The sequence below is a fragment of the Lissotriton vulgaris genome, chromosome 7, assembly GCF_964263255.1.
Source record: "Lissotriton vulgaris chromosome 7, aLisVul1.2, whole genome shotgun sequence".
NCBI classification, from domain to species: Eukaryota; Metazoa; Chordata; class Amphibia; order Caudata; family Salamandridae; genus Lissotriton; species Lissotriton vulgaris.
In genome coordinates, this window is record NC_141695.1 from 10682285 (window position 1) to 10706166 (window position 23882).

The 23882-nt window shown below is 48.9% G+C and overlaps 1 protein-coding gene across 1 annotated transcript in view; it reads left to right on the plus strand.

The window, feature by feature from the left end:
- LOC147700503 (uncharacterized) overlaps nucleotides 1-23882 on the plus strand; it is a 186676-nt gene that overhangs the window by 39715 nt on the left and 123079 nt on the right. The window contains exon 2 of the mRNA XM_086929648.1: nucleotides 16599-16725. Within this exon, the coding sequence (XP_086785774.1) occupies nucleotides 16599-16725 (127 nt within the window). The remainder of the gene's footprint in view (nucleotides 1-16598; nucleotides 16726-23882) is intronic.

The window sequence follows — 23882 nt, forward strand, 5'->3', positions numbered from 1 at the left end:
CTATAATGAGATTTGGAAAATCTCCTAGCAGGAAGCTGCTAAGAGACTTCGTGAAATCGATAGAATTAACATAGAAAAGGCTTTAGCTGTGGTAGACAATGGCAAGACCACACTCTTGTCCCATCTCATATTTACTCACTGGGCAACATTGTGTCCTCAGCTATTGACATACTCGAACAAGATTTGTCTATTCTACAACATGGGCAATCAGTGCAACGTGCTATTATGCTTTTAAGCTGGACGCTTCAATCATTTTTATGTTTGGTTAAAAATTATTTGAGCGCACATACACCGGGCGGTTTCTTGGCGCTAAATACGGGCGGTTGCATTCACAAGACAGTGAGCTCAATGATATGCTTGGGAGAATAACCATGTTTTGAGTAGTTTTCTGAACTGTGCATAAGAAGTGGTCGTACGTAGTTCGAAAGGAAGAAGATTCCAAAATTGAGGAGCCAGAGTCGTAAATCTAAGGCCCCCATGTTTCTTACGTTTGAAGGAGTTGATGGTCAACAGGTTTTTGTTAGAAGAGCATAAGTCTCCAGAGGGGGACGTACCGCTGTAACTTGGAAGCGATAAAAGCAGGGCCACGTCCTAAGAGGACTTTAAAAATGGTGCAGCCTAACTTGAAGAGACAGCATTGGGACGAAGGAAGCCAATGGTGGCTCTTCAACAAAGGTCTAAAATGATGGTGCTTAGGTTGACCAAGGATTGGCATGGCCCCTTGGTCCGCACTAATTGCAGACGATGTAATTTGTATGCTGGTATACCAGCATAAAGGGAATTTGCGTAATCAATACGCAAAATTACCAGGGCAAGGACGACATGGGTAAGAGCCTTGGCGGTCAAGAATCAACTGATCTTCCAGATTCTTCGCAGATGGAAAAAATAAGCGTAGACCACTGAGCTGATCTGGGCCTTCATAGTTAGGTCATTACTGATCACAATTCTCAGGTTTTTGACAGAGCTGACTGGGAGTGGGGGACTCCCTAGTTGTGGGGGCCAGAAGTTAGAATTCCACAGATTGGCTGGCCCACCAGTGAGAATCGGCTCAGTTTTATCAGGATTAAGTTTGAGCTGGTTGACATTCATCCAGTCGCTGATAAAACTCATTGTATATTGAAAGCTCGCCACTGAGGAACAGATGAGTCTCTATTAAACACTAGCTGAAGATCATCAACGTAGTTAAAAGTTACGACCTCTCTCTTACGCAGGGACGGAATCAAGGGCAAGATCTACAGGTTAAAAAGGAGGGGTGAGAGGAAGGAGCCCTGCGGGACCCTGCATGTCAGTTTTCTTTTTTCAGCTGAGAAGTTAGCAAGGCCGACTGCTTGGAAGCAGTTGCTGAGGAAGAAGGAGATCCACTTCAACAATAGGCCCTGGATACCAGCGCTGTCGACACGGTCGATCAGAAGGTGGTGGTCGACCGTGTCAAAGGCGGCCGACAAATCCAGGAGCACGAGATGTAAATGTACAGGAATTTATATAGCGCAAATCACCGAGCGGTTTCTAAGCGCTTGCTTAGGGAACCCGTCCTGGTATTCCCCTGTGAGATAACCCCGGCAGGGTATCCGCAAGGTGAAAGCCAGGCATCCCGCCGCGAGGGGCCGTTGTGGAGATTAAGCAAGCTATTGCGCAGAGTGTGAACCCATGAATCGAGTAGGCACCGGAGCGAGAATTGTCAAGTCCATGGACATTTTAGGACTCAAGACCCCGCCGAGCCGGGAATTGAACCCTGGTCCCGGGCTGACCTCTGCTTCCAGGTCTGCCTCCTCTAATCAGTGAGCCACACTTCTCCAGTAGTAGTCCCTGGTCTGCCCCACTTCTAAGTTTGTCTAAGACTGCTAAGATGACTGACTCAGTGGAATTGTCAGGTCTAAAACCTGCTTGATGGGAGTCCAGTTGGCGACATGGGCTTCTAGAATTTTGCCTAAGTACGGCAACAAGGAGATGGGAAGATAATTGCTGGGTCAGAGCTGGGGTTTTTCAGAATAGGGACAACTTCTTCAGCATTTTTAAATAAGTTAGAAACAGTACCTTGAGCAAGGGAGTTGTTTAGAAGCGATTGGGTGGAGGGTCTGGACGGGAAAGGAAAACTTTCTGAAGGATGTGAGGAGGGCAACTATCCGTAGGGGAGCCAGAACAGACCTTTTCAACACCTTGCGTGCTCATGACGAGCTCAGCTCGTCATGAGGCATGGTGGCGCTGTGCTCATGACGAGCCGAGCTCATCATGACCGTCACAGCGCTCACATGCTGGGATAATTCCCCTGCTGTGCTGAGCGTTCTACAGTAACGGGTGTGGTCATGACAAGCTCAGCTTGTCATGAGCACAGCGACACCGTGCTGCATGACGAGCCAAGCTTATCATGAGCCCCCCCGGCACCGCGCGCGGCCCCCTTCCTCCCCCCGCACCGCGGGTGAATTACCCCTGCGGCGAAGGGGTTAAGTAGGGCAAAGAAAACATCACTATGTGCCCGGGGGCCTTGAGAGGGAGAGCGGCGAGACACCCCTGCAGCCCCGGCTTTGCAGTAAACTCTTCGGAGCTCGAGGGCACGCGCTTTAAACATCACTTTATTCGTTGTACCAGTGCAGGGCGCGCTGCTGGTTATACAAGTGCTAACTTTATCCTTGTTGAAGCGTTTTCTGTCCTCGTCTTGCACACATCAAAGGAATTCAGCTGCACGGCCCACAACATGTATGCAGATTTTTTTTCCCTGTACAAACCAGGAAAAAGTTTGCCCCCTATTGTGCTTTTTCGGTACTTGCCTTAATCCCTATTTGTAGCATCAAATCCCCTTCTCTTGGGCCACTCATAAAAACCCCCAAGCACCCCCCCAAGTTACCATCAGGAGGAACTGGTCAAAACTCCCTTTGGAATCCTGGCTGCACCAACTGGACTCCACCCGCCCCTCACCCTGCCCGGATCCTAATGTGGGAAATGACATCTACAGAGACTGGATCACTCGCTCATTAGACTCTACTCTACCGATGCGTAAATCCTCCTCCAAGAGACCTCATAAATCTGCCCCCTGGTTTTCCGACTCTCTAAAACAGCTTAAACGCACTTGCAGACAACGAGAGAGAGCCTGGCGCCTAGATTTCCTCCCAGAAAAGAAGACCTCTTATAAAGAAGCCATCAAGGTATATAAAGAAGGGATTAGAGCAGCCCAGGCTACCTATTTTTCTGAGAGAATAATGGAAGCGAAGTCTAAACCCAAGGAAATCTGGCAAATCATAAAACAATGCTCTAGCGCCACCACTGCTCCCCCCCTATCAAATCCCAGGAGCAATGCAACGAGCTTGCAGATTTTTTCCATAACAAAGTTTTAAATATCTATTCCACCTTCCCACCTGTAGCCACTCCCCCGGAAGCGCTCAAACCACCTTTTCTCAGACCACTTCCCCGTCCAGGCCAGCCATCGCTCGAGCACTTTCTCCCCCTCGACCTCGACACTTTAAGCAAAGTGGCCCGTGCGGTCAAGTCAGGATCTCCCCGTGACCCTGCCCCTCCAGACATCCTGATGCAGGCAAGCAAAGCCACCTTGCCTGTAATCTTGGATCTCCTGAATACGTCCATTTCTGCATGCTCTGTCCCTACAGCTTGGAAGCAGGCCATGGTACGGGCACTGCTAAAAAAACCTAGCCTAGACCCAAACGACCTGTCAAGTTACCGTCCCATCTCACTCCTTCCTTGGACGAGCAAGGTGCTAGAGAAGCACATAAATGCACAGCTGGTGCAGTTCCTGGAGGACCACTCGCTGTTACACACATCCCAGACAGGCTTTAGACCACAACACGGGACAGAAACCGCCTTATTAGCAGTCACCGAAGACACTAGAAGGATTCTGGACCAAGGAGGATCAGTGGCAGTGATCCTCCTTGATCTAAGTGCCGCCTTCGATACGGTCAGCTATTCCACCTTGCTGGACCGTCTCCATAACATCAGAGTTTCAGGTAACGCTTTAAGGTGGTTTGAATCCTTTCTGTCTGGGAGGTCGTTTCAGATCTTCGACGGTGTAACAGTATCCTCCAGCAAACCCCTGAGCTGCGGAGTACCACAGGGCTACTCCCTGAGCCCTGTGCTGTTTAACGTCTACATGAGGCCGCTGGCAAGTGTCGTCGAACCGCATGGCATTAAAATCGTGTCATACGCCGACGACACCCAGCTGGTTGTCTCGCTGGCCACCGAGAACAGCAAGCACTCCCCAGCCGATCTGCTACACTGCCTAGAGGACATAAAGGGTTGGATGACCAACTCCTCCCTTAAATTAAATGGAGATAAGACGGAGCTCATGCTCCTAGGCCCACCCTCCCCAGTCCCATTCACCTCCCTGTGGCCCAATGCACTGGGTCCCCCCCCCCCACCCCAAAGGAAAGCGTGAAGAGCCTGGGAGTGTGGTTGGATAACAAACTCTCCTTCTCCCCCAGGCCACAAAACTAACTGCCACATGCTTTGGCCTACTAAGAACCTTGAGGAAGGTTCTTCCGCTGCTGCCGCTAGAAGCCAAAAAGGTTGCGGTCCAAGGGCTAATCCAGTCTCGCCTTGACTCGAACAATGCCCTATACATGGGGGCACCTGAGTTTACACTTCGAAAACTACAGGTTGTTCAAAACTGTGCAGCACGTTCCCTGCTAGAAATCCCGCGCACTCAGTCTGCTAAACCTGCTCTAAAAAATCTCCACTGGTTGCCAGTGAGGCAGAGGATAGCCTTCAAAGCACTGTGCCTGGCGCACCGCACCTTCTGGAACACAAGCCCAGCGATCAACAGAAATCTTGTCACCCCCTATCATCCCAACAGGAACCTACGATCAAAGGAGGCCTTCCTTGCCGTCACTCCCAGAGTAAAGCGAGCCAGAGCAGGGGGAAGAATGTTCTCGCTGAATACCGCCAGGCTCTGGAATGACCTTCCCCTTTCACTCCGGTCCAACTCAGATCTTCTCTCATTCCGCAAAAACTTAAAAACATGGCTGTTTGACAAACCCACTGTACCATAGCACCTCCTCCGTCACTTTCTGGTCAGCTCAGCGCTTGGATGCCCACGGGCAGCAATCGCGCTCTACAAATACCGTTACAATTACAATTACAATTACAAATATGCCACCGACTCGCTTTCTCTCTCTCGTTTATCTTCGCTCTTTAGTGCATGATTTGTTTCCCCCAACCCCCAGATAAGCTTTCGACTTTCAATCACAAAATAGAACAGCAGTAACGTTCAAACAACTTTGTTTCATAGTATTTAAATCTGGCCGATTTGCGCTTTTTCCCATTGTACATGTTGTTGTCAGATAATGGAATCGAGGGACATTAGAGCTAAATGGATTTGACCAGGATTACACAGTTTATCCAAGTAGCGAACAAGTGATCCATATAGGGTTATTCGTTTTTTTCGGTGCACAGTTTGGCAATTGGACGCCTCTCTGAGCCTGTTGCTCTGTCAGAGAAAGACTAGAACAAAGCCTGGTAATTAGAGAAAATTCAGCAATGTTCCCTAAACATCTTCTAGGCGTGTGCAAATCTAGACAGATGTGGTTACTTAAAAAGAAGTAGCTTGCCCAGAATCACACATTTCAGTCAAATGGGGCACAGGCTCAGTTCACCAGGACACGTCACCACTGCAGCATGACTATTTCGACTGTGCAGTCTTGGCACTTTACTTTCATTTAACCCGACAAAGGGGGCCAAGGCTTGGTGTATTTTTGAAGTTGCTCTAAAAAAAAGAACTGTGTGTCTCTTTGACATCTGAGAAATGAAAGAGAGTTCAAAGGTGGGGGGCGAGGTTGAGAGTTCAGATGACATAGCTTAGGACTGATATAGCCGAACAGATCTCTGTCCCTAGTTTCTGACTAGCCCCCTCTCTTATACACCTTTCTTCTCTCCTCCCTCCTCTGCTTTGCCGGCTCGCTTCCACGACCGTGCCACCTCTCCCCACCCTGTCCACTTTCCTCTCATCTTGACTCTCTCGCATTTACTGTATCCACCCCCTCTTCATCTTGTCTTCTCCGCCAGCCCTCTCCGCCACCCCCCTGCTCTCCACAACTTCCCTATCCGCCGCTCTCTCCTCTCTATTTCCCGCTTCGCTTCTCTCTCCCTTGTCTGTCTTCTTTTTTTTCTCTCACTCGTATTCAGCCCTCCATACTACCACACCCACCACCACCACCACAACATCCACCACCACAACATCCACCATCACCACCACGTCCATCACCACCACGTCCATCACCACCACGTCCATCACCACCACGTCCATCACCACCACGTCCACAACCACCACGTCCACCACCACCACGTACACCACCACCACACCCACCACATCCACCACCACTACGTCCACCAACACCATGTCCACCACCACCACGTCAACACCCACCTCCACCACGTCCACAACCTCCACCACCATTTCCACCACATCCACCACCAACACCATGTCCACCACAGCCACCACCACGTCTTCCACGAGGCCACCACCACAATGTCTACCTCCACCACCACCACATCCACCACCACCACATCCACCATCACGTCCACCACCACCACCTCCACCACCACCATGTCCACCACCACCACGTCAATCTTCACGTCCACCACCACCACATCCACCACCACCACCACATCCACCACCACCACCACATCCACCACCACCACCACATCCACCACCACTGCATCCACTGCCACAGCGTCCACCACCATGTCCACCACCAACACCACCACCTCCGCCACCACCTCCACAACCACCACCACCATGTCCACCACCACCATGTCCACCACCACCACGTCCTCCACCACCACCACGTCCACCACCACCACACCCACCTCCCCAACTCCCCCCCCCACCACGTCCACCCCCACCACGTCCACCACCACATCCACCACCACCACCACGTCCACCACCACCACATCCACCACATCCACCACATCCACCACATCCACCACCACGTCCACCACGAGGCCACCTCACTCTATCTATCTGTCGCCCTCACTCTATCTATCTGTCGCCCTCACTCTATCTATCTGTCGCCCTCACTCTATCTATCTATCTATCTATCTATCTATCTATCTATCTATCTATCTATCTATCTATCTATCTATCTATCTATCTATCTATCTATCGCCCTGCCTCTATCTATCGATCGCCCTCCATCTATCGCCCTCACTCTATCTATCTACCGCATCACCACAGCATCACTCAGGGGCACCACAACATCACTATGCGCTACCACAGCATCACTGAACGCCCCAGTATCACTCGTCACCACCACAACATCACTCAGCGCCACCACAGCATCAATCTGTGCAACCATTCAACAACTGGTTCAAATATGTTCTCTCAATGTTTTAAGCTTCATTACAAATGTCACAAAAAGATTTTAATATTTCACTTCTGTTCTTGTATTTTCGTCACAATTAAATACACTGAACATAATCTTCACAAAAGTTATTTACAAAAGTTTAAGCTATTGCCATTATAAATTACAATAGCTTTCATTTAAGTATTAATTATTAAAAAAAAATAAAAGCCATTGTTATTTGTAATATCAATACATCTAAGTCACGTAAATACAACACATATTGCATTACAAATGCTATAGGTGTCACATTTGCGAAAGTTAAAACTAGTGGCATTGTAAATGACAAAGCTATTAATTGACTATTTTCAAAAACACATAAATAAAAAATTTGTCATTTACACTACAAATAGCTCAAACTTTCCTAATGCGAGAACTATTGCATTCCAAATGCTTGTTATCGGAGCAATAGTCGCGTCTCCAGCTACGTTCGGCTTGACTCAGAGCCAGTTTCTTCGCTTTTAAGTTGTCAGTGAACCAGCGTCGGGCGTCATGGGGCCTCTTAATTTTAATTTTCCTTAGGTGGGCTATGCTGTCTCTGGGAGATTCAAGCCAGGTGTTGATGTTTCGCCACGGGGGTAATTCCCCCTCGGTGCGGGAGGGAGGGGGACCGTGCGCGGCGCCGGGGTGCTCATGGCGAGCTCTGCTCGTTATGCAGCACGGTGGCGCTGTGCTCATGGCAAGCTGAGCTTGTCATGACCACGCCTGTTTCTGTAGAACGCTCAGCACAGCAGGGGAATTATCCCCATGTGTGAGCGCCGCAATGGTCATGACCAGCCCGGCTCGTCATGAGCACAGCGCCACCGTAGCTCGTCATTAGCACGCAAGGTGTTAAAAAGGTCTGTTCTGGCTCCCCTGCGGATAGTTGTCCTCCTCACATCCTTCAGAAAGTTTTCCTTTCCTGACCCTCCACCCCCAATTGCTTCTAAACAACACCCTTGCTCAAGGTACTGTTTCTAACTTATTTAAAAATGGGTGTGGGAGACTCCTCCTGAGCAGTGGGGGCTGAGGCAGTAAAGCAAGGAGCAAAATTCCTTGATGTCCACCCGACCCCAGTTTCTAGCCCAAACATTTCCTGGCCGAGGAGCTTTAGTAGGGGTGACACCGGAGATGAAAAAGTTGATAAAATAATTGTCTCACCATGTGCAAGGGGAGATCAGCAGGTTGGAGATTTCCAGGTTGGAAGTCCCAACCTGGTCAAGGATGTGCCCCTTGATATGGGTGGCTGCTTTTACATGCTGGATACAGTTCATTCCCGCTAGCAGGTCAGTGAGTTCAATAGAACTCACTGACCTGCGTACATCGTTGGGTCAAAAGTTGAGATCGCCAATTATCAAGATTCTAGAATGATTAACAACCAGTTCAGTGAGCATATCGCCCAACAGCTGGGAGAATGTAGGCATGTGATGCAGGGGTCTATAAAAAAGGGCACAGATAAAGGCAGAATGATGGGATTCAAATTTTAATAAAAGGCTATCGACTGAGGGGATACCTGAAGTCACTAATGAGGTAAGTTGATGTTTCTGGTGTATTATAGCTGCTACCCCTCCTCCGGCTTTACCCGTGGGTCCGTTAGCCTGAAGGATGTAATAGTTATCTGGGTTTGCAGCAAGGGCATCCAAAGCAGATTCCGCCGTCAGCTGTGTCTTGGAGAGGAGAAGAATATCCGATTTATCAACATCTAGGAGATAGAAGATCTCAAGTTGATGTTTTACCATTGAATGGGTATTTAGGTAGCAGATTGAGAGCCCCTCTTGTGCCTGATATATGGGAGTGGTTGGAGCTTGCCGATGCTCATCTTTGTTAAGGCGCTTCTGTTCATGTGGTTTGTAAGAAATTTCAAAGTGAGTATCCCTATGGGTTAATATCCCGAACTTGTCAAGATTAATCCGGGCGCGTCCATTTCCTTGCATTGATTTTAATTCCGAAGCAGAGTAGCGTAACAAATGGGCATAATGCATGGCCCCTGACGGACGCAGACTGGCTTGCCTTAGGCACGCCATCGGAGACGAGAATGGCATGGCATTGATGTAGGCTGCAGGCGTGATGCTAGTGGCTAGGCCCTGCCCCCAACAACCAGAGACAAGTTACTTCCTCTAATCATTGCGTTCTGGCCACGTTCCATGGCGATACATTAGACACAAATCTGTTTTCGGCTTACAATCTGACCGAAAGACAATTGACCATGGCACGCAGAGATGCGAAGTACACCATGCTACACTTGAGAGGTTACCTTTTACTGTAGCTGAGTCACCATCTACGGAATGGTTCATCCATAGCTATATCACACTACCAATCGCAACATTCCAGTTCCAATATTGCCTGAAATAGTACCCTATAGGCAGGTATGAAGCATTGGGTGAAGGGTACATACGAGAAATCTGGGAGTTACCGTACACATATAAGTGCAGGAACAAGGACAATGAAGTTTTTCTAAGTGGTTCAAACTGCAAAAAGGCAGTGAATGGGTCTTTTGTGTGTAAAGAAATATCACTGCACGGAGCATGCAATGCGTCAATAGTGAACTTGTCCTTCTACCTGAAGGGTTCCCCGGCTGCTGTAATACATCTGGTTTTTGAGTTACTTTCAAATGGGAGTTACTTGATGCTCAGTGACCAAGTTTGCTGTGGTATGACACCTGGCACTGCTTATCTGGTGACCGTCAACTCCAGGGTTGTTTGTTGTAGGCAAGTATTGTTTCCCTCGGCTTGAACAGTTAGGGAGGCACCACTGTGACCTTCACAGAATGTATCCAACATAGGGGTTGATTCTCTGAGCAGACTGAAAGCCACGCTGTTTCCGCAAAATGTGGCCTTAACTTCAGCCTGTGAGAACTTTGATCTCCAAGTGTCCTCGTCAGAGATACAGGCTCTGGTCCGTAAGAACTTCCCTCTCCATTTCGGAGAAATGGTCCATCGTATTTTCAACATGTTGATACGAGTGATATTGTACACTTATTTAAGAGCATTGGATCAGGTCTGTTAACAAACTTTCATGCCATTTTCGGAGTAATGCCATCTTTCATACACTCCGAACTTGGAAGTGTTTTTGGAGGCTTCCTTTGGTCCTGCTTTCGGAAGCTGGCATCCTGATTTTACTTATATTACTTAGCAATGGATGTCAGCATCACTCAAGACATGGAGAGAGCACTGCTGGAGCGATGTTGTCGGGAGTGATTGGTGTTCTTCCAGGGTATTCCTCGGCTTCGAGAGTTGAGTGAGCATGCGATCCTGTCTTTCAGACCCGCCTGGCTTGACTGCATTCTGCCAGTATTCCGCTGCCTCTTTTGCAGATTCGGACGCGTGTTGGACCGCTGTCTAACACTTCCATTGGTTGCGACGCCAGACATAGACATGCTCCTGGCGCCTTTACGGGCCCATGTGCACAGTTACAGTGGTCCACATCGTATTTACATGTTGAAGATGGCCTCCATGGGACGCTGCAGCTCCTGTTGGACTGGAGAACAGCTTTGCAACGGATGTGCAAACATCAGTCTCAGGCACACAGGCATCTAATTCTTCCACAACTGCTGCCGTGGTAACTATGATGACCACCTCTGCTCACTCACTGCAGGTGCCATGTTTAGTGATGTTGAGTCTTCAGCACAGGATTCCTAAACAATCTGGCCTCTCCTCTGCTGGGAACTGTTTGGCAGCTTTGTAAACATGTACCAAATTGATGGTCAAACAGACTTTGTTTTTCTTCTGTGCTCTATCTGAACATAAGTGGCTTTCAGGTGCTCAGAAAAACAATGACAATATATTCAAATATACAGAGGACCATTTATGAACACTTTTTAGAGCAGAATGCTTTCGATAAGACCTTATTTTCTGGACATTTAAAAAAAAAAATGTAAAAGTGCTTTTAGTATCCTTTCCTTATAAATGATTTTCATGCCTTCTTTTAGCATTTACTCGATCATTACCAAGCTGACCTTGTTGACCTTTTCATGAACAGTGAGTGTCGTGTCCTTAAGCATAGTCCCATCATGCACATACCATTTACATGCATTTTGTCCCATCCGCACGACATAACGGTATTACATAGGTGACCATTTACCTAGTAGCCTACTTATGTCTCTTCGACATCAGACTCTTGGTACCATAGCTTACTTCCAGTACCTGACGTACATAAACATGTCCCTAGGCACAGTAGATTTATTCTGTACAAGGGTCACCACTTTTTTTTCATCCGTGGCCTGTATTCAGCTATGCATGATCATGTTTGTTTAGCAAACGATTAGCAGGGGATTAGCAAATGTTTTCAAAACATTGATTCTAGAAAACCTCTGAATGACCACTTTAGTATAAAAGACCCTTGCTCCCCTTACACAGCAGAGGATAATTCCTTCCAGGCTGGACCGAGGCTCTGCAGGCTGATCTTTTGACAGCCAGAGACCTGACATCCCTTGTGGGCTGCCAATCTCGGCGCAGAGACGGGGTCCTTCATTCAGAACCATCTGGTGAGAGGTTGGTACTTCCCCGGGGGATTATTGGCTCCATTAGAACGTACCCTAGCACTTACACATATATGCTTCACCTACACCTCTAGGCTAGACACAGTTAGGTAGACTACTTATTGCAGGAGTACGTAAATGCTTTTGTTTTATATAATATGCTTTTATTTATCTTATTAGCACTATGTAGAAATGTATCTACTTTTTTACGATATTGGTGCTAGCGGTTTACATTTGTCTGCTCCTGTCTTTTGATTGTCACAGCTAATATGTTTTATACTAGACTGATGCTTGACCAGTAAATAATTATTGAAACCGTTCCAATCATCATTCTATGTATTCTGAGAAAGGAAAGCACGAGTGACTGAGCGAAAGATACCACATTGTTTCCACGATACCGGAGGAATCAGGTTGTCATGTTTGGTGGTTGCCAGAAACGACATATGCCACTGTAGGAAACTAAGGGATGGTAGTGGCACCGAAGAGCTAGCTGGTCTAACGGCTGACTTAACCTATGGGGGTGTCCAGGGTCTGTCTGCGCACCAAGCCCTCCATTTAGGTCATCCAAAACGTGCAGGTCCTGGGGGATCCTCGGAACTACACAACAAGGCAGAATAGAGATCCTGATCTTTGCGAACAAGAGCTCCCCTTGGGATGACTCCTGATGCCATGAATCAGGTCCCATGCCCAGCCTTCGAGACCAGGCCAGAAACCTCACAATAAGTAAATGGGTCAACACTTTGATTACATCCTGCTGTCTCATCCTCAGAATGCTTTCCAAGATGTGGGAATGGCTCTATATGCACCAAAGACGCATGGTCACTAAGGCCCTCCTAACCAGTAGACGTGACTATTGCAACACACTCTACCTCGGCACCTCCAACCACTCAAGCAAAGATTCAAGACCATCCAAAAACACAGCCACCAGACTCAGCCTAGACATTCTCAGATACGCTCGCCCAGCTCAGAACCTGGCTACATGCAAATTAGTCTGTTCCTGTCCCAGTGCATGATGGGAACAGGGCAAACCAAACCAAACTCGTCCCCAGAAGCTTGTCTCCTTTCTGGTGAAGAATTGGCTTGGTAGTTTGGTCTGCCCTGTTTCCATGATGCACTGGGTCAGGGACAGACTAATTGCATATAGCCAGGTTCTGAGCTGGGATGGTGCAGTGAGCTAAATAACGGTGATGGATCAAGCCCTGATCTTTGGACTGGGTAAGAGTGGTCTGCTTAATTCAGACACTCTGTTCATCACCACCCCCTTTTCTGAACTGTTTTAGCATGTGCACACATCTCTTAAAAGGGGAGATGAGTTGGCCTAACAGCTAGGACGCTCGACCACGGACCTGGGGAACTTGGTTCGAGTCTCGTAATGATGCTAAAACACTCTGTGATTCTGGGCAAATCACTTAATCTCCACATGCCTAAAAAAAAAAAATGAATGTGTGTCCTCATGTAATGTAACTGGTGCTCTATAAAGCGCACTGATACCCGATTCTGATTCGGGTCAAGTTCGCGCTATATAAAACTCTGCAAAAAAAAAAGTGGCTGCAGTAGGGGCCTTGCTCCCTGCCCAACATTGGCTTGTGCTACTACTGGGATTGCTGGCTTTCACCTCTCCTGGTTTTTGGTTGGTGTGCAGCTTCAGCTTGTAGAGCAAATCAATCAATCAAACACAGCATTTATAAAGCACGCTACTCACCCGTGAGGCGACTCACCCGTGAGGGTCTCAAGGTGCTGCGGGGTGGGGAATGCTGCTACTGCTTGAAGAGCCAGGTATTGAGGAGTCTTCTGAAGGTTAGCATGTCTTGGGTCTGCCGTATGTGGGTGGGGAGGGTGTTCCAGGTCTTGGCGGCGAGGTGGGAGAACGATCTGCCGCCGGAGGTCGCTCTACAGAAATGAGAAACTGTGGCGAGGTTGCTGGAGCGGAGCTGGCGAGTGGGGGTGTAGAAGCGGAGTCGTCTGTTTAGGTACGCTATTCCGGTGTTGTGGAGTGCCTTGTATGCGTGGGTGAGGTGCTTGAAGGTTATCCTCTTGTTGATGGGCAGCCAGTGCAGGTTTCTCAGGTGGGGTGTAATGTGGCTGCTGCGGGTGATGTCGAGGATGAGGCGTGCAGAGGCGTTCTGGATGCGTTGAAGCCGTTTCAGGAGTTTGGCCGAGGCTCCTGCGTAGAGGGCGTTTCCTTAGTCCAGCCTGCTGCTGACCAGGGCCTGGGTGACCGTTCTTCTCGTTTCGGTGATCCACTTGTAGGTCTTGCAGAGCATGTGAAGAGTGTTGAAGCAGGAGGAGACGGCATTGACCTGCTTAGTCATGGAGAGAGTGGAGTCGAGGATGACCCCTAGGTTGCGTGCGTGTTTGGTGGGGGTTGGAGCTGTTCCCAGTGTAGTTGTCCCAGGCCAAGGGGGAGGATCCGAGGATGAAGACCTCCGTCGTGTCTGAGTTCAGTTTCAGCCGGCTGTTCTTCATCTATTCGGCCAGGACCTTCATTCCTTCGCCAGCCACTCACTCCTCGCAGTAGGGCTTGATTCTCTGCTCAAGACCACAGGTGGTCTCTCCCTCACCATGTGGCTACTGGCAGCCAGAGACGCTCTGCACTGAGGTTCTAAACAAGGCCCCCAGGTGCAGTTGTCGCCACTCCTCCACTTGTAGCAGGTCTCTCCTGAACGGGCTGCGCTGCTTCAGGCCAGGGCAGCCTCGGACAACCCTCCCGGCATCTTGTGCTGCATGGCCTCGAGCGGCGCTCCCAGGCCACTAGCTTTCCATATGCCAAAGGTAGTTTGCCAGTTCCCCCGTCCCGCCAGCTGGCCTCAGACTGCTCACGCTCTGATCCACTGCTTTGCTGTGTCCTGAAGCTGGCTGAAATAGGTTTTCGTCATGGCGGACTGCCGGAGTAGCCGAGCAACGCGTCTCACATGGTCGCCATCTTGGCTCCACCCCCATCTATCTGATAATTATGTTGTGAAGGAATACTAATAATGTTTTCCACCATTATGCGGTCTCTTAAACATCAGCAATGTGTCTCCTAATCTTCCTATTATTCTCTCAGCTCCTTACAGTCTGTTGTGCGCTCACCTAATTCAAGGTAAGTTGTTGAAATGCTTTCAGTTGGACCCTTTGCGACCTTTATTGTAGTATGGTTATTCCTAAGCCTCTGAACTTTTTCAAGCCTCCGTTGATGCTAATACAGCACAAAGAGCTGGGGTTTTCCTAAGCAAACTTACATTGACCATTCCCTCTATGCAAAAATATTTCATCCTTTGTAGATCGCAAATTATTTTTTACCTTAAATAAATGACAAGACAAGAGGCGTTTGGCAAAACAGCAACAAGTTGGTTGAAACGCTGCAGCCGGGAAAGTATCTATGGGGGCACATCGGAAGACAGTTACAGAGAACAGATACATATTTTGTGGGTACAATAAAACACTTTGACATTTTTTGAAAAGCATCATAGTCCCAAATAAGAAAAAAAAATCCGATGAGGGGGACACAGATGGCTCTCGAACTCTCGGAGAGCTAGTTTAGGCCAGTTTGTGTGTGTCCAGATGTCCAGTGTGCTGAGTGCGTGATAACCTCATGCAGTGTGCTTGTTGTGTCCCGATTGACAAGGCTCCTAACTACCTAGGCATCTAACTTTGTGGTATTTTGCGAACTTACGCCTTTGGCCAAATGTGTTTTATTGAGGCCCATCTCCGAGGTCCTGTTTGTGGTGTTATTGCCTATCTATGGGATCGATCAGGGTTTTCCCTGGATGTGCGGTTGTCTTTGGGCTAAGTGTAACCCCACCTGTGACCTGTCAATCGTTAGGCTTGGTTTTGTGTCGCAGGTTTTGTCTGACTACGTATGTCTGACTTTGGGTTGATGGGGAGGACATCTCGGATGAATCCGACACCAATGATACGAGTTTGTGATTGTGCACGGGTAACATGGCAGTCATTGATACCATATGTGCCGATAATCTCATTATTATACGCACAGTTGTTACATCGTACATCAACATTGCATTCTGTGATATTGATGTCATTATGCGGGCATAAGTTACGGTGTACTTCGACATTGGATTTACTGGTATTGGCATCACTATGCATGCATAGGTCCCAGGGTACATTGGCATTGCGTTTACTGGTATTGATATCATTGTGCGTGCATAGATCACAGCGTAAATCAATATTGCATATATTGGCACTGCTTCTGCTACGCCTGCAATTAATTTGAGAACGGTGTATAGCCAAGTGAAAAGAATTGAGAATTCAAAACTATATATATATATATACAAAAAACCACAAATGAAAGGTGTAAAAATATCACCTAACAGCATGAAGACTCACCACCCAATTAATAAATCAATTATTCATTTTATTATTCATAAATAGTATATATATTTTATCTTTTTATAACATTTTCTTGGTTTTTTTTAGACTTTTGTTCTTGTAAAGCTGATTTGCAATTCATATACAAAGACTATTAAAATCACATAACAAACAACCAATTTGCATTAGACAAGGCAGATGATGGAGGCAATGCGGTAGGGTAGGGTGCTACGCCTGCATACATCAGAATGCACATTGACATCATAAGTATTAATCTCAACACCTGCTCCACAAGGTCCCCAGTGAATTGTGCTTCTACACTTTCCTTAACGTACCACACATTATTTGGATATTAGAGGCATTTTCCCTATGTATGTTTCATCATGTTATTTCTCTGTTCCCCGTTGTAATCGGCAAATAGTATTTTGGATTTCAAATGTATGTGTAACTAGAGTGTTTCTTAATCCTTGGAACCAACTTTGCTTTTTCAGGCCCCTCTCACATTCTGTGATGTGGCCGCCTATTTCTCTGAAGAGGAGTGGACGCTCTTACACAACTGGCAGAAGGAACTTTACAAGAACGTGATGAAGGAAGTCCAGCAAGCCTTCAACTCTTTGGGTGAAGTTACAACCGGTGTCTTTGCTTCTTAGCATACGATGTATGAGTTTCATCCCTGTTCTCTGTGCATTAGTTATGATGAATTAGTTGATGTCCAAGGAATGGGAGAATTTCCACCTACCGCCAGACTCCAAAGGAGGCCCCTTTGACATTTCCACATACCGCCAGACTCCAAAGGAGGCCCCTGTGACATTTCCACATACCGCCAGACTCCAAAGGAGGCCCCTTTGACATTTCCACACACGGCCAGACTCCAAAGGAGGCCCCTTTGACATTTCCACATACCGCCAGACTCCAAAGGAGGCCCCTTTGACATTTCCACATACCGCCAGACTCCAAAGGAGGCCCCTGTGACATTTCCACATACCGCCAGACTCCAAAGGAGGCCCCTTTGACATTTCCACACACGGCCAGACTCCAAAGGAGGCCCCTTTGACATTTCCACATACCGCCAGACTCCAAAGGAGGCCCCTGTGACATTTCCACATACCGCCAGACTCCAAAGGAGGCCCCTTTGACATTTCCACACACGGCCAGACTCCAAAGGAGGCCCCTTTGACATTTCCACATACCGCCAGACTCCAAAGGAGGCCCCTTTGACATTTCCACATACCGCCAGACTCCAAAGGAGGCCCCTTTGACATTTCCACATACCGCCAGACTCCAAAGGAGGCCCCTGTGACATTTCCACATACCGCCAGACTCCAAAGGAGGCCCCTTTGACATTTCCACACACGGCCAGACTCCAAAGGAGGCCCCTTTGACATTTCCACATACCGCCAGACTCCAAAGGAGGCCCCTTTGACATTTCCACACACGGCCAGACTCCAAAGGAGGCCCCTTTGACATTTCCACACACGGCCAGACTCCAAAGGAGGCCCCTTTGACATTTCCACCTACCGCCAGACTCCAAAGGAGGCCCCTGTGACATTTCCACATACCGCCAGACTCCAAAGGAGGCCCCTTTGACATTTCCACACACGGCCAGACTCCAAAGGAGGCCCCTTTGACATTTCCTCATACCGCCAGACTCCAAAGGAGGCCCCTTTGACATTTCCACATACCGCCAGACTCCAAAGGAGGCCCCTTTGACATTTCCACATACCGCCAGACTCCAAAGGAGGCCCCTGTGACATTTCCACATACCGCCAGACTCCAAAGGAGGCCCTTTTGACATTTCCACACACGGCCAGACTCCAAAGGAGGCCCCTTTGACATTTCCACATACCGCCAGACTCCAAAGGAGGCCCCTTTGACATTTCCACATACCGCCAGACTCCAAAGGAGGCCCCTTTGACATTTCCACATACCGCCAGACTCCAAAGGAGGCCCCTGTGACATTTCCACATACCGCCAGACTCCAAAGGAATATTTACAAAAAGGGGTGGTGAGGGACAGAGTCTCTGAATTAAGCAGAAAGCTCTCACCCAGTCAAAAGATCAGGGCTGGATCCAACACCGTTTTTTAGCTCACTGCACCATCCCAGTTTCAGAACCTGGCTGTATGCAAATTAGTCTGTTCCTGTCCCAGTGCATGATGGGAACAGGACAAACCAAACTACAGAAGCCAATTCTTACACTGGGAAGGAAACAAGCTCCCGGGGACCAGTTTCTGGCATTACAGCCGTCTTCGGCCCGGTTTGCTTGAATCCTGATGGTGCAATGAGCAAGGGTCTCACATCTGAGAATACCCTTCCACGCTTAGGGTGGACAAAAATATTTACAAAAAGGGGTGGTGAGGGACAGAGTCTCTGAATTAAGCAGAAAGCTCTCACCCAGTCAAAAGATCAGGGCTGGATCCAACACCGTTTTTTAGCTCACTGCACCATCCCAGTTTCAGAACCTGGCTGTATGCAAATTAGTCTGTTCCTGTCCCAGTGCATGATGGGAACAGGACAAACCAAACTACAGAAGCCAATTCTTACACTGGGAAGGAAACAAGCTCCCGGGGACCGGTTTCTGGCATTACAGCCGTCTTCGGCCCGGTTTGCTTGAATCCTGATGGTGCAATGAGCAAGGGTCTCACATCTGAGAATACCCTTCCACGCTTAGGGTGGACAAAAATATTTACAAAAAGGGGTGGTGAGCGACAGAGTCTCTGAATTAAGCAGAAAGCTCTCACCCAGTCAAAAGATCAGGGCTGGATCCAACACCGTTTTTTAGCTCACTGCACCATCCCAGTTTCAGAACCTGGCTGTATGCAAATTAGTCTGTTCCTGTCCCAGTGCATGATGGGAACAGGACAAACCAAACTACAGAAGCCAATTCTTACACTGGGAAGGAAACAAGCTCCCGGGGACCGGTTTCTGGCATTACAGCCGTCTTCGGCCCGGTTTGCTTGAATCCTGATGGTGCAATGAGCAAGGGTCTCACATCTGAGAATACCCTTCCACGCTTAGGGTGGACAAAAATATTTACAAAAAGGGGTGGTGAGGGACAGAGTCTCTGAATTAAGCAGAAAGCTCTCACCCAGTCAAAAGATCAGGGCTGGATCCAACACCGTTTTTTAGCTCACTGCACCATCCCAGTTTCAGAACCTGGCTGTATGCAAATTAGTCTGTTCCTGTCCCAGTGCATGATGGGAACAGGACAAACCAAACTACAGAAGCCAATTCTTACACTGGGAAGGAAACGAGCTCCCGGGGACCGGTTTCTGGCATTACAGCCGTCTTCGGCCCGGTTTGCTTGAATCCTGATGGTGCAATGAGCAAGGGTCTCACATCTGAGAATACCCTTCCACGCTTAGGGTGGACAAAAATATTTACAAAAAGGGGTGGTGAGGGACAGAGTCTCTGAATTAAGCAGAAAGCTCTCACCCAGTCAAAAGATCAGGGCTGGATCCAACACCGTTTTTTAGCTCACTGCACCATCCCAGTTTCAGAACCTGGCTGTATGCAAATTAGTCTGTTCCTGTCCCAGTGCATGATGGGAACAGGACAAACCAAACTACAGAAGCCAATTCTTACACTGGGAAGGAAACAAGCTCCCGGGGACCGGTTTCTGGCATTACAGCCGTCTTCGGCCCGGTTTGCTTGAATCCTGATGGTGCAATGAGCAAGGGTCTCACATCTGAGAATACTCTTCCACGCTTAGGGTGGACAAAAATATTTACAAAAAGTGGAGGCCCCTTTGACATTTCCACACACGGCCAGACTCCAAAGGAGGCCCCTTTGACATTTCCACATACCGCCAGACTCCAAAGGAGGCCCCTTTGACATTTCCACATACCGCCAGACTCCAAAGGAGGCCCCTTTGACATTTCCACACACCGCCAGACTCCAAAGGAGGCCCCTTTGACATTTCCACATACCGCCAGACTCCAAAGGAGGCCCCTTTGACATTTCCACCTACCGCCAGACTCCAAAGGAGGCCCCTGTGACATTTCCAGGGGTGACAACAAATCTGATTGCATGTGTGGGGCTGACGGATGATGGTGCAAGAGAAGTTGCAGAAGTCCTTTGGAAGGGTGTTACTCTTTTAAATTGCACTTTATAATGTGAGTCATTCACACAAACATGGGAATCAAGAAATGATTTGTCACGGACCTTAGTTATGTTGGACGTTCTTCAGCCGAAGACAGTTGATGAATATAACTTATTGTATGTCTTGTTTTCTTGGATCTTTGGTGTGAGTGGAATAGACCCAGAGATACCTAATGTCTTTTGTAGATTAAGGGGTTTCTTGAGTCTGTCAGCTGATACGTGAATTGCTGGTGGTACTTTGCCATGAGCTTTATCAAGTCTTCAGTCCTCCAGGTTATGTTATTGAATGTGCAAAGAAGTTGTCACTCTATCAATTGTAAGTCATGCCAACAAATTGTCTGCTAATACGTCTGTGCTGAGGATGAGTTAATTGAAGCCGATGGATGTGTGAGTGGGCCCAGACGCCAAGATAAAGAGACTTGAAGCCGTATGCGAGAAGGTGAAAGATATTGTGCTTTTGCATTTGTCGAGACGGCGTAGAGTGTGGAAAGATATCTGAAATGCAAAATTGGAATAGTCAATCAATCAATCAATCATAGACATTTATAGAGCGCACTACTTACCCGTAGGGTCTCAAGGCGCTTGGGGGTGGGCGCTACTGCTCGAACAGCCAGGTCTTGAGCTTCTTCCTGAAGGAGAGGTGGTCTTGGGTCAAGCGCAGGTCGGTCGGGAGGGAGTTCCAGGTCTTGGCGGCCAGGTAGGAGAAGGACCGTCCTTCTGATGTCGCTCTTTGGATGCGGGGGACGGCGGCGAGGGCGTGGCTGGCTGATCGGAGGTGGCGTTTGGGAGCGTAGAAGTTGATTCGGTTGTTGAGGTAGCTCGGGCCTTGATCGTGTAGGGCTTTGTGTGCGTGGGTGAGGAGGCGGAAGGTGATTCTTTTGTTGACGGGGAGCCAGTGAAGGTCTCTCAGGTGTCCGGTGATGTGGCTGGTTCGTGGGATGTCGAGGATGAGTCTGGCTGAGGCATTCTGGATCCGCTGGAGTCTCTTCTGGATCTTGGCGGTGGTACCGGCGCAGAGGGCGTTGCCGTAGTCCAGTCGGCTGGTGACGAGGGCCTGGGTGACGGTCTTCCTGGTCTCGGTGGGGATCCACCAGAAGATCTTCCGTAGCATGCGTAGGATGTTGAAGCAAGACGAGGAGACTGCGTTGACTTGCTTGGTCATGGAGAGGGAGGAGTCCAGGATGAAGCCCAGGTTGCGTGCGTGGTCCGTCGGTTTGGGTGCGATGCCCAGGGCGGGGGGCCACCAGGAGTCGTCCCAGGCGGAGGGCGAGGAGCCCAGGATGAGGACCTCCGTCTTGTCTGAGTTCAGTTTCAGGCGGCTGGTCGTCATCCACTCGGCTACATCTTTCATCCCTTCGTGCAGGTTGGCTCTGGCTGCGGCTGGGTCGTTGGTCAGGGAGAGGATCAGCTGGGTGTCGTCGGCGTAGGAGATTATGTTGAGGTTGTGCTGGCGTGCGATGGCCGCGAGGGGGCTCATGTAGACGTTGAAGAGGGTGGGGCTCAGCGAGGATCCTTGAGGGACGCCGCAGATGACTTCGGTGGCCTCTGACTTGTACGGTGGTAGACGGACTCTCTGTGTTCTTCCGTCGAGGAAGGAGACGATCCATTCCAGTGCCTTCTCCTGGATTCCGAAGTTGCTGAGGCGCTGCACTAGGGTGCGGTGGCAGACAGTGTCGAATGCCGCGGAGAGGTCTAGGAGGATGAGGGCCGCTGTTTCTCCGTTGTCCATCATGGCCCTGATGTCGTCGGTGGCGGCGATGAGGGCGGTCTCGGTGCTGTGGTTGGCTCGGAAGCCAGACTGTGAGGGGTCGAGGGATCCATTCGTCTCGAGGAAGGCGGCCAGCTGTTTGTTGACGGTCTTCTCGATGACTTTGGCTGGATACGGGAGGAGCGAGATGGGGCGGTAATTCTTGAGTTCGGTGGGGTCCGCTGTGGGTTTCTTGAGTAGAGCGCTGAGTTCGGTGTGCTTCCAGCTCTCAGGGAAGGTGGCGGTGTCGAAGGAGGTGTTGATAATGCCCCGCAGGTGGGGTGCGATGACAGCGTCGGCCTTGTTGAAGACGTGGTGAGGGCAGGGGTCGGTCGGAGATCCGGAGTGGACGGAGTTCATCATGCGGACGGTGTCTTCGGTGCTGATCGGAGTCCAGGAGCGGGGGGTGGTGGTGGGTGGCGTTGCTGTGGTCGTGGCGTGCGTCGGTTGAATGCTGAAGCTGTTGTGTATGTCCGCGATCTTGTTGTGGAAGTAGGAGGCGAGGGAGTTGCAGAGGTCTTGCGATGGGGTGATGTCGTTGTTTCCGGCGTTGGGGTTGGAGAGCTCTTTCACGATGTTGAAGAGTTCCTTGCAGTTGTGTGCGTTGTTGTCCAGCCGGTCCTTGAATGCAGTTTTCTTGGTGGCGCGGATCAGTTGGTGGTGCTTCCGGGTGGCAAGCTTGAGGGTGGTCATGTTGTCCGGTGTTGGTTCCCTTCTCCAGACTTTCTCGAGGGCTCGGCAGTTCTTCTTGGAGCTCTTGAGTTCGTCGGTGAACCATGTGGCTTTCTTGCTGGCGGGTCTGCTGGGCGGGGTCCTCAGAGGGGCGAGTTCGTCCGCGCAGTTGCTGATCCACTTCGTGAGGTTGTCGGCGGCCTGGCTGGGGTTCCATTCCTGTGGTAACAATGAGGGCTCTTGTATCGCAGTGCCAGGAGATATTTGCTTTGTGGGTGGGGAAGTGTCATTGTGGGTAGCAGGAAAAGGTGTGAGGTAGTGTAAAGAGAAGGAAGCGTTCTTATGATAATGCGCATATGTTCGGTGCAGCCGGATAAGCAGCACCATTGCCTTATGGAGTGACCCTTTCCTGACGGTGTTAGCTGGGAATTCAAGATGGTCAACCTCTTAAGAGGTCTGATGTGGAGGTAAATACATGTATTTATAAACCATGGCAATATGTGCCCCAATGTCTTGTATTGATGAGCTAGAGGAAGTTGGCAAATGAAAGGAGCAAGCACCTCTTGGTGTTGGTGGGAGGGGGGCCCCCAGTGTAACGTAGTTTCAGGGTTCTATTGAAGCCTTTATGAACGCTGTATGAAGAGTTTGTAATTCCAGCAGCTCTACAAACATGTCTCCACTGACTGCAGCAGGCATGTGTTAGTGGAAAGTCCCTTATTCTCCCTGTACGCTGTCCTCGCTCTCAAGGAACTTATTGCCAGGGTCACTGGAATTGAGCAATTCTGAGGCCGTAGCATTTTCCACATAATTTTGGATTTTCTGCATTTGCCACATAATCCTTCATCTACTATATAATCTCAACATTTTAACCAAACATTGTTTCTAGCTCAAATGGATCAAAAGTTAATGAACACGCAGGAACATTTGTTACCCTCGCAGTAGATAGCCCTTCACAAAACTTTTTGGGTCACCTTTCAGTTGCATATTGATGTGTTTGGTTGTTAAATGTATTCTAATGAGGTGAAATGATTACCCATACACTGCTAACATGAGAGAAAACAACAAAATACTGAAGTAATGCTTTGCTTATAATTTGCTGTTTGCTGCTGCATCTGTTGTTCACTATTTCCCTGTTTTCTCGTTTCTCCACTCACCACCGTCTTGCATTAATTACTGTGTACTGTCCACTGCTCTACTGTCTTTTGTTCAGTCCGTTTTTTTAGTGCCCTGTACACTGCTAACATAAATGAAAATAAC